General features: G+C 38.0%; 1 protein-coding gene across 4 annotated transcripts in view; it reads right to left on the bottom strand.

The window, feature by feature from the left end:
- CPNE8 (copine 8) overlaps positions 1–12,247 on the bottom strand; it is a 224,172-nt gene that overhangs the window by 140,699 nt on the left and 71,226 nt on the right. For all 4 annotated transcript variants that reach the window (XM_035027916.1, XM_035027913.1, XM_035027914.1 and 1 more), the window contains one exon: positions 7,330–7,369. In XM_035027916.1, the coding sequence (XP_034883807.1) occupies positions 7,330–7,369 (40 nt within the window). The remainder of the gene's footprint in view (positions 1–7,329; positions 7,370–12,247) is intronic.

Here is a 12,247-nt window from a genome sequence, read left to right as displayed (position 1 = left end):
GAAACTAAGTTAAATATTCTCACTGCCAGTAATCATGGTGAGACAGTTGATAGGCCAAATAATGAGAAAACTTACTACATATTGCTAATAAATGATATGAAGTATATTATAGCATTTTTAGATAATTAGATATTAGATAATAGTATTAATACTGAATCCCGCCCGAATAAGGGCCAGTTTTGCATGCAAACAATCACACCTAATATAACTTAATGAGTGCTGAAGATATTGTCATCAAACCTAACTCAGGCATTGTCCCTATCTCTGTCATAAAGTCTAAGATTCACAAATGGAAACATAATCCATTTATAAAACATCAGTCATAAATACTTTATCTTGAATATGCTTATAAGGCTAGTTCTCATCATCTATTGAGGACCTGAAAGCATGTTTACATAGAAAAAGAAAGTTATTATTGAAAAGGCTTCTCAGTAGGTGACAATTTAGTCAAAATCTAAATAATGTGAGAAAAAGAACTATGTTGAGTATTTGGCATGAAAGCATCCCAGGTTGGAGAAAAAGCAAAAACAAAGTCTCTGAGACGAGAACATGCATGGGGTGTTCAAGGAAAAGCAAGATGGCCAGTGGGGCTGGAGCAGAATGAGCAAGGAAGAGAATGGAAAGAGAGGAGGGAGCCAGGGGCCCCTGGAGGACTGTGAATTCCATCATGAGTATAGAGTGTAGAGAACCCATTGGAGGGTTTGAATTGGAAAGTGACATGTCCTGACCAGCTTCTAAAAATAATTCTGGCTAATGTTCTTCCCCTAAATTTCTAAATGCTTCACTTCACCAAAGTTTCTAGTTTCTGTTCTATTCTCTTCCCCATTTATGTATTTTTTTTCATATATAGATAGGCAGATACATATATACAGGTATATATGTATGTATATATATGTATGTATACATGTACATCTATGTATATACATACATGTATATGTATATATATACATCTATCTATCTATCTATCTATCTATATAATTTCTTAGGTAACTTTACTAAGTTCCAATATAAATTTTTTTCATATACATAGGTATACATGTGTGTGTGTATATATATATATAAATTTTTTTAGGTGACTTTACTGAGTTCTAACTCTGTAGGCTGATGGTTCCCAAAACTATCTTTCTATTCTCCAGACATGGCCTAGTCAATATCTCCAGTTGGATGCTTATTGGGGTCTCAAAAAACATAATCCTGCCTTGACCACTGAGTTGTCTATCTTCGCCCCACCACCTCAATCTCTTCTTCCCCAATGTGCCCCTTGCGATTAGCTAAACACCATTTATCCTGTGGCTCTTGCCAATAACCTAAGAGTCATTCTAACTTCTTAAGTTCTCGCTGGACATCCAATTCATCAGCAATCATATCACCAAAATCTGACCACTTCTTAGCCCTTCAAGGGTGATACCCACCATGTAGCCAAATTGCAGCAGCCTTACAAAGACTTACTAGCTTTTTTGGGTTCACAATCAGGGGAGTTCCCCAGGTGAAATCTAAAACTGGCCCCCGTACATAGAGGGTAAGGAAAGACTGAAGAAAAAGGCAAAGCCACTCCAGCCTGGTAGGTGGCAAGTTTAATAAGCAAGGGGATTTATATATGAGGCTTGTCCTGGGTGGCTGCAAGATGAATAGCTCTCCACACCTGCCTGCCAGAATCTGAAGACTTCTTTATAGGGGCCTTAATAGGGTTCAGTCATATATTCAGTCCAGATGGTCTCAAGAACACATTACTCTCTCAAGGCTACATCCTTGAAACTGGACAGTGGGCACAACAGTGGGAAGAATAGACATGTCAAGATCAGGGGAGGGAGGGATCAGGTTCAGTTCATGGGTCAACCAGTGGTCACGTCCTCTCAATGACCTCCTCTAACAGTCTCCTTAATTCCAATCTTGCTTCCCAACCCCATCCTCCACACCAGCTACCAGTTGTTATTTAAATATATAAATCAGATTACATCATCCTCCAGCAAAATCCATTAAAAACTTTTTTTTTTGTAAGCCATGGCCTACAGATGTCCACATCATCTAAATTCTGTGTATTTTTTCAAACGATTTCATTCCGCCCTCATCATTCACAGTACTCTATAGATGATAGCTATCTTTTAGTCACATCAACATTCCAAGTTCTTCTCCTGACTTAAGGTCCTTGCACTGCTGTTCCTTTTGCCTGGAATGCTCTTCCTCTAGATTTTCAATAGTACCTTCCTTCTCTTCTGCAAGTATACCCAGAACTGGTGCAGAATATCACCTGGATGAGGGAAATAAAAGCTTCTAGCTAGCGTTCATGGCCACTCTCTCTCAGTATTAGTAGCTTATAAATGTATAGAAAAAGAAGTTATCTCAAACATTTTGCATTAGTTTCTATTAAATAAATCTGCCCACTCCACTTCCCTATTTCCAAAGTGTACACTGTTTTAGGACAGGGACCTTGTTTGTCTTATTCACTGCTACATTCCTCAGCACTTGAACAGCACCTGAAATACATTCATTGCTCGCCTGATTTTATGAAAATGCATTAGAATTCAGTTCAGTTATATATGGGTTAAATTGGCTTTTCTTCTAATGAAAAAAAAAATTGCGCCCCACTTATAAATCTCTTCCTATGAGAAAACGCACTTCATGGCTCAAACAATTATCTTTCAAATGAAATTTTCAAATACAACTGATCTACATGTGGAAGCTTATATAGATGATACATAGAAAACATTAAAGAAGATACACATCTTCACTAAAGGCTGGTATTTCGTGGCCAAAATAATCCAGTGAGCCATTAACATGTCTAAAACAAAAATTTTAGTGGGTACCTTCTGGAATCAACCAAATGAATAAATGCATTTTGGATTGCCTGGTGGGTATGAAAATTTAGTACACAAAGTACAGTTTTGATGTCATCTGGTCCAGAACACCAAGCAGAATCCTAGATTCACCAATTATGGTCCTGTTATTAATCTTTTCATTAATGATTTGGCTGGTGCAATTAAATTATGCAAATGAAAGTACGCTACGTAGTTCTGCTAATGGCATTAAGATGAGTGGGTTCAACGGCAACTTAAGAGAACAAAGCTGGAATTCAAAATGCCAGATTATGTTCACAGGATCTAAAACTTCGGGGTGGGGGGGGAATAATATTTCAGTAATTTCCTTAGAGAATCATAAAATGGATAACTCCTGCAAAGGAAATTGTCCCTGGATTCCGTAAGTCAGCCTGGAGCATAATGTTTCTCCGCTAAGAACTTTTCCACCACGAATAAAATCAGTTAAAAGGATACTGATCCTTTATCCACTCACCTTGTATTCATTTGCAATGTTAGAAATCTAAGGTAAAATTCTGTATTATATCACCATTTTCCCTACTAGTTCCAAAAATTTAAGAATTTGACCCAAGATCCTTAAGTACTGGAAATCAAATAAAGTCATCCTGAAAGGGGTTTCTGCCAAACTTATCAGAAATGAGAATGGGGGAAAAAAAAAAAGATTTTCTTATTGTTGACTCACGGAGTCTCTCTTGCTACCAAATGCCCTTTGTGAAAGCTAAGTGCCTGTTCTCCACATGCAAGCCCAGGCACTTTGCAGTCTCTCCTAAAAGGTTCCAGTTTTTATTTCACTTTGCGAAATTGGCAGGTAGACAACCACACTTTAAAACAATTGTATCCTCAGGGAGTAGACCTACTTTGTTTATTGGCTCCTCTGATCTAAATGCCTCCTGAATTCGTTTTGGGTTGAATGAGTTATATGCTCTTTCACCTAAAATCTGTACTTGGATGCTTTCAAATTAGAAAGGTCTTTGGTTGTTAATTTCTAACAGAAATTCAAGACAGTAATCTCTAACAATTCTTGTAACAATTCAAAAACACACTTCCTTCCTCTTCTGGAATGCTTCATCCATTTACAAGCTCACGCACTTATTAACAAATTTGTATTGCTTACTAAATATTTTTAAGAAATATAACATGGAAGTAATGTAAAGACTACATTAAAATGTAAGGTAATACAAATCACAGGAACTATAGGAAACTATGTGATAGTTTAGGAGAAAGGTGACGAGAATCTGAATTAAGTAACAGTTAAGAAAGGAAAGAAGACAAAAGAGAAATAATACTTCATTAGAATGAACACGATTTGGTCATTCACAAGATGTGGTCTGTGAGACAGAAAGCAGTTAGCAACACAACCAAGTGTTCTAACTAAGTACACTGTGTTGATGATAATTCTGGCAATAGATAATACAAGCAGAGAAGCAAAACTGGAATGGAAAAGGTCATACATTTTTTATATATTTGAGTTTTAGGCTTCTGCAGAATATCTACCAGGCAATATCTAACAAGCAGATGGAAACTTGTATTTGCTGAGGTACACAGAGGGACAGACACTTGGGAGTCATCAGGGTAGGGCATGGAAATGGCTGAGATCACCCAAGGAGAACTGATACAGTGAGATGAGATGAAACTGAAAACAAAACCGGGAGAAACACTAATATTAAGGGATAGGAAGAGAAACTAAAAAAAAGATAGATAATGAGTAACCACAGAGGTAGGAAAAGAAGCAAGAGACATTTCCTTTTTTTTTTTTTTTTTTAAGATTTATTTATTTGAGAGAGAGAAAGAGAGAGTGCACAGGAGGAGGGGCAGAGGGAGAAAGAGGGAGAGAAGCAGACTCCCCACTGAGCAGGGAGCCCAACGCAGGACTCTGGGACCCTGAGCTCATGAGCCAAGCCAAATCAAGAGTTGGACGCTCAACCAACTGAGCCACCCAGGCGCCCCCGCAAGGGAGGCATTTCTGTGGAAGTCAGAGGAGATGAGGGTTTCAAGAACAGAGCAGTCAATTTTGTCCAAAATGATGGAGAATTCAAGTAAAATAGAAAGTGAAGACAGGCCACGAAATTTTTCTCTAACCTATGTCAGAATAGTTCAAGCAGAAATGAAAACCAGAACACAGTAAAGTAAGATGGTAAAAACCCAGGCTGTTCTGAAAAGAACTATGGTGATAAGAAGGTGGTAAAGGAGATAGCATGAGGGTGAAGCAGAGTCAAGATATCAGGAGGAAGACATGAAGTGTTTCTTATGGAAAAATATAAAAAGCTATTCTGCAAAAGAAAAGTTTTAAAAGGTATGTACATTCAGGGCTTCTATAGTATGTATCTTAGATAATAATAATAATTACAGATTACTTAAGGAAAATATAGTTAATCACGTTTGAGGTACCTTCCTATCCCATATACTACTCTCTGCCCCGGACTCAAAGCAATGACATTGGTAAGGACCTCATGTTACCACCTTCACACTCACCCCCAAGATATCCAACCCCATGGAAGTGTCCTTAACTGCCCAGTTATCATGCCCTCTAAAAAAGTAGTTTTCACTGAGAAACAAAGAAACTATATTCAGGGAGAGTGGGCACTTGAAAATCTATGTCCACTCAGGGTTTGGGGAGTTCATTTTTCCTACGTGCACAAAGATGAACAAACAGAGAGATTTGGTCTTCAGAGAGAAACAGAAGCTCAGAGAAGAATCATAATGGAAAGAATATGTGGCCTCAGAGGGAGAGAAATCGAGAAAATAGCTGTCTCAGTCCCAGCCCACATACCTGTTTCTAGCTGCAGTTCCTATAAGGGCAAGCTACTCATCACATTTATGAGATGCTCCTAAATCTCTTTAATATTAACCACCTACATGTGAGGTAAATGAATGCATTTTCTTTCCTTGCAACGAAATTTTGACTAGAAAACAGAATTCTTTTTCTGATTCTTCCAGTGGAATTTGGAAAACTTCCAATACAAAGCTATGCAGTTAAGTTTTAAATGTTCAGCCACAATGCTATAAATCTTATGAGAAGCAGGAAGGTGACATGGCAACTGTAATGAACTGTACTTATAGGGAATAATGAGCTTATTACAGTGTTCATTTTCATTTTGTAGAAAAGTCAGTCAGAAAGACTGTTCTTTGGGGGCTCCTGGGTGGCTCAGCGGGTTAAGCATCTGCTCAGGTCATGAGCTCCAGGTCCTGGGATGGAGGCCCGTGTCAACCTGGCTTCCTGCTCAGCAGGGAGTCTGCTTCTCCCTCTTCCTCTGCCCCTCCCCTCTGCATGTGCTCTCTATCTATCTCTCAAATAAATAAAAAATAAAATAAAATATTTAAAAAAAAAAAGGAAAGACTTTTCTTTGAATGCTTCTTCAGTGATTCTGCTCTATGCTTCATAACAAAAATGAGTATCACAGCTTCCTTACAATGAAGGACAAGAACAGTAAATTGTGATTTTTACCAGCTTTCCAGTTTCCCCAAATCACCCTCTTAGCTTGGAATAACGTTATCTCTCTTCTCTGAATCATGACATTACCCCTCTCCAAACTATATTGGAAATTATGTTCTAATCAATAGGCTACAACAATAGAGAAGTGAAAATACTCACCCCCCAACCCTCTGGGCACGACTATGACTCCACCCAGCCTCTCACCTCTCAACCCTGGCACGACTACCAATTCTACATCCAGGTACTCAGATTCCACTTGGAACCTGGTTAAACTCCTTTCAGAATGCTGTTTTCAGCCCTCGTGCAGCCCTTCCTCCTAGTTTGGCCTAATTCCATTCCCACAGTTCAAGCAACAGGCTGATCCGATCATCAGTGCTCGGCCAGAGAATCTCGCCCTCATCCCTTCCTCCAGACCTCTGCTTACTTCTGATGTCCTTGCTGCTCCTGAACCTGGGAATGTCCCCAGGGAACAGTTGTGGCCTGGGAGTAGAGCTTTTGAGACAAGAGCAGTGGGTAGATGGAGGGACGATCAGAACCCAAAAGGAAGAAAAAGACACTGTAGGTGACCTTGAGGATAGACTCTATATGTCCCTCTTGCTCATACTGTACCCTCAGAAACTGACATGGTGCCAGCAAGAGGAGGCACTTAGAAAATATCGTTGAACGAATGGACCACAAGGACAGGAGAAGTAGCAAATCACTCTGCCTACACCCAAGAACTTCTCATTCTCTCAGAAGTGAAGCCTCTCCAAATGACACAGGCTCACTATTTCATCTTGCTTAACCTGATCCAACTCCAAACTCTGCAGGGAACTGGCAGCATGTCTTTAAAAAATATGTAAGTAAATAATAAAAAAGATTAATCCATTTCACCTACGAAAGATATCTTTGCTTTAATATGTTCCTCCAAATGTTATTCTAGGGTCCTTGAAAAATGCTATTTATTTTCTATAACAATTATTACATGAAAAGTTGGGGACATATATCTTTAATATTAATATACCAACATAAATACCAATCATAAATCATGACATTGTAATTTATATTATGGAATCATCATTAAAACATAAAGTATAAACTTACATGTTTGGATAGGTTGGGGCTCTTGGAATCAACATCATACCTACAAGATTAAAACAGAAAACTCAAATTATTTCCACAAAATAGAGCTACAGAAAAATATCAGTATTTTACAAGAAAACATAAATAATATAAATAGAATCAATCATGAAAAACTAGCAAATTTAGAAGTTTCTTATAATCTGTCATATATATGCCAGTGGTAGAATTCACAATCCCTGGGTCCTTTTATTTCCACAACCTAAGTAGAGGTCCTGATATTTTCAGTCAACAATTCTGCTGCTTGATAAGGAAGTTTAAAACTGTACCATTGTTAAAAAAGTTTATAAAGTAAAAATAAAACAAAAAAGTCTTCTCATTTGTGTGAATCAACAGTATTCTAATACTGCTTAAAATTCCCCAACAACTGCAATTCCTCTCCACTGGGTACGATTAAAAAATAAGCAGGTTAACAGGCTGTCATTTGTGTTCATTTTAAATTTTTATTTATCATTTTAAATGCTACCATTAACTTTGAAATTTGGCTAAAGTAATGAGACATTACTTTTCCCCAATCACTGGACTTAGAGAAACCATGTGTTTTACACAAAGAGAAATGCATTCATAGAGGACTATTTTCTGTTCTGTTTTTGACCAGTTGGTACTGGAAATAAATGATTTCCTAGAAAGATCCTGGGAAAACATCACTCACTATCACTTTAGCCCCTCATTTTAAAGAATTTGTAGAAAAAGTAAGATTGCTAATAGTCAAAACAACCTCAAATCGCTGCAGTCTTAAGTAGGAAAATATCTGTATTGGCTCCAGTGTTTCTCCCAAATCAGATTCCTTTCACACTCCTTGCGCATAGCTTCCTACCAAAACTTAACTGCCTTTTTTTTTTTTAAGATTTTATTTATTTATTTGACAGAGAGAGAGACAGTGAGAGAGGGAACACAAGTAGGGGGAGTGGGAGAGGGAGAAGCAGGCTCCCCGCAGAGCAGGGAGCCCGATGCGGGACTCGATCCCAGGACCCTGGGATCATGACCTGAGCTGAAGGCAGTCGCTTAACCAACTGAGCCACCCAGGCGCCCTTAACTGCCTTTTTTTAAGGTTAATTCAAGCCTTCGCTCTCATATAACATGAATGTTTTTACAGAGAAACAGAGCATCTCAATCAATAAAAGGCAAAGAAACAGAGTTCACAGAAGGTACCAATGCTGAGCAGAGGTTCGCTTACTCCTTAGCAAAGCAGGTTCAACCATAGACCACCTTCAAAATTGTGTGATGCAAAAATACCTGCCTGGGAAGAATCGCAAATTACCCTCCTTCCCATCAGGGCATTCGGATCACTCCGAACAGCTGTAACCTAGAATTTTCAATCAGCTCATTGCCAACATCTACTGAAAACCTACAGATGTTAGTACAAAAAGTATTTCTTATGCAAGACAATTTTTTTAAGAGTAAGACTGAAATTAGCAACTACAGCAATATCAAAGGTGAAAGATAACTGTGCTGGCTTCTTCCCAAGAATCGGAAACCATTTTCTATAAAGGGTATACTGTGGACCAGGGAGAAATAACATGGTATGCTCAGTTCTGTTAAAGGAGGCAAAAAGAAAAGGAGTTAATGTTTTCATCACCAAGAGTTTAAGTATCTTCAAATACAATCCCCTTTCATTGTCTTTAACAAAGCTTTTTTAATGCTAATATCTCAAAACTATGCAATAGACAGCATCTGTCTGAGGGCTTTAGGTAATACGTTGGATTATAATGCATTTGAAATTATCATGAGTTTTCCTTCCATGGAATTTTCCTTCTAACTTTTCTAAAAGTATCAAGACCACTCTGGGCCTCACCCTCAGAGGTCAGACGTAAACACTACATCCTAGAGAGTTAAAATGTGTGTGTGTGCTGAGGTGTATGAGTGGCATACTTTCATTAAGGAGAAGAGATTATATGGAAAGCAGAAAGCTAAGTAGTTTACCCCTAAGAGAGTGCATCCCCACTGCCTAAATTTACTCAGGCCAATTCTGTAAACTTGAAGCTGCTACTGAAATATTATTACCAGAGTACCGAATTGGCAGTAACTGACTTGGGTGGATCCTAAGGATCATGTTTGCAAATAGAGGTAACAGATATTGACTAGAGTTATTCCCGTACTTCTGAAATTCCAACGAAGGCCCCAACCAAAAACCAAAGATGCTAAGTATCCCCTCATGCTTGGCTCAGAGGTGCTCAAGAGTCAGTCTCATTAGAGTCAGACCCTTCTCCACAAACTGACTCATAAAGTGACAGGCTATTCCTACTTCTTGGGCAGCAAGAGGAGGTTCCTTCCACTCCCCAAAGCCAAGAAGGGTAACTCCAAAATCTGAGGTGCCTGAAGAAGGAGAAGACAGCATCTGGTTTCCCAGTCAGATGCTGTTGAGCTGCAGAACCTACCTACGAGTCTGGCCTGTGGCTGCCAATAAAAGACAATGTCAGGTGACAGTCCTAAGAAAAGCCTTCTGAGAACAGAGGAAGAAGCAGAGTTACCTTTGCGCTACCTTTAAGGTCTAGATTCTTCCAAAGAGACGAGACCCACACCTCGGCCCCAGCTCATCTACCTTTCCAGCTCATCCACCTTTCCTTCTTCCGCCCCTGCTCCCCTGCAAGTAGCTAAAACAATAGCTCCAACTGAGGGGAGAGGAAGTGAAGAGTTTTGAAGTAAGTTTGAGATTAAAGTTTTAAAGTGAAGAATACATATGATTAACAAAATAAGATGGTTCTAATAAACAAAAGTGACTGAAAACCCTCAAAATTAGACCTTGACATTGTTAAGGGAGTCCTTAACCAATGGGAAAAACTGGAATTAACAGTATTGGGAAGAAATTTTTAAAAACTTACTTTCCTCAAAGTCTTGAGATCCTTCAAAAATAAAATACAATAACATTATACATTCCACAAATATCACCATTTGATTTATCAAGAAGGAAAATAATTTGCTAGGTAAGTCAAATCTAGACTCCTAACTACCTTGTGCTGTTCCACTTTAAGTGAAAAAACAAGAGTGAAAAAGATTGTATCTCATTTCTCCTATTCTCCAGCTCATGTTATATAGTGATGTGACTACCCACACCTCTTGCTCAAAGGCATTTTTGTGTAGTTGTTCTGCCAATAATAATTTTCAATTGTGACAAAAAAGTGATTTATGAAGTAACAATACCACTATCAGTATGATAACTGTAACAAAATCAATAGATGCCAAGGTTTATGACTTTATCTGTGATACATACACAGCATGATGACAGAGACCATGTCTCTTAAATGAAGAAGTACACATCAAGTCAAAAAGGCAGGAGAATTTTAGAATTCAGTTGATAAACTAATCTTAAATATGTATCTCAGGCATATTAAAGTAACAATAATAATTACTATGGATTAATCAGAACTTACAGGAATTTGGTCCAGTTGTGACAGGAAGACATATTCATTCTATCTCTCCTTCTCTTTCTCTGTCATTACAACTTTCTATCAGCATTGAAAGTTAAATTAAAAAAGGCTCCTGAACACCTTTTCTCAAACCTTCCATAATAGGCAATTCTTTACATCACACATTTTCCCAGCTTCTTTTTAACTGTTTTTTTTAGAATTTTATGAAATCAATGGACAGATTAAATAAAACACAATTCTGAAAAACATTTACATCTGTCTGTTGGCCAATTCAGACTACTGTGTTCTTCAACATCGCTATTCCTTCAAGCGGACATGTTGTCATAAATGCATTGGAGTATCACTGTAGTTCTCTGGGAGATGCAGGTTGGGATTACAAATGATTTTATTGCCTACTTTATCCTGTTTTTATTTTCCAAATAGCCTACAATGAATATTTCTTCCTAGGAATTGCACATTGCTAAGACAAAATTTTTAAAAACCAATTATACCCAGTAGTGCAATTACTGGGTATTTACCCCAAAGATACAAATGTAGAGATCCAAAGGGGTACATGCACCTCAATGTTTATAGCAGCAATGTCCACAACAGCCAAACTATGGAAAGTGCCAAGATGTCCATCGACAGATGAATGGATAAAGAGGAAGTGGTATATATATACAATGGAATATTATGCAGCCATCAAAAGGAATGAAATCTTGCCGTTTGCAACGATGTGGATGGAACTGGAGGGTATTATGCTGAGCAAAATAAGTCAATCAGAGAAAGACATGTATCATATGACCTCACTGATATGAGGAATTCTTAATCTCAGGAAACAAACTGAGGTTGCTGGAGTGGTGGGGGTTGGGAGGGATGGGGTGGCTGGGTGATGGACACTGGGGAGGGTATGTGCTATGGTGAGTGCTGTGAATTGTGTAAGACTGTTGAATCACAGACCTGTACCTCTGAAACAAATAATACATTATATGTTAAAAAAAAAAAAAGAAGAAGAAGATAGCAGGAAAGGAAAAATGAAGGGGGGGAATCGGAGGGGGAGATGAACCATGAGAGGCTATGGACTCTGAGAAACAAATTGAGGGTTCTAGAAGGGAGAGGGGTGGGGGGATGGGTTAGCCTGGTGATAGGTATTAAAGAGGGCACATACTGAATAGAGCACTGGGTGTTATATGCAAACAATGAATCATGGAACACTACATCAAAAACTAATGATGTAATGTATGGTGATTAACATAACAAAAACATAATAAAAAAACACTTACCTAATTGTAAAATTTAAATAAGTATAATTTATCATATGCCAATTATCTCTCAATAAAGAAAAAATAATAATTAGGTATACTAATGAATAAATAGATACACATAACTAATGAAAAAATACAGTGTTTCCCACACTTATTTGGGTAGGTATGCTGGAAAAAATCATGAAGAAAAAGAGAGAGAGAGAGAAAAGAAAGAAAGAAAGAAAGAAAGAAAGAAAGAAAGAAAGAAAGAAAGAAAGAAAGAAAGAAAGA

Source organism: Mirounga leonina, unplaced genomic scaffold (assembly GCF_011800145.1).
Source record: "Mirounga leonina isolate KUSES-001 unplaced genomic scaffold, KU_Mleo_1.0 Mir_201, whole genome shotgun sequence".
Classification (NCBI taxonomy): domain Eukaryota; kingdom Metazoa; phylum Chordata; class Mammalia; order Carnivora; family Phocidae; genus Mirounga; species Mirounga leonina.
The sequence above is the reverse complement of the archived record's forward strand: the minus strand, read 5'-3'. Positions and strand labels throughout refer to the sequence as shown.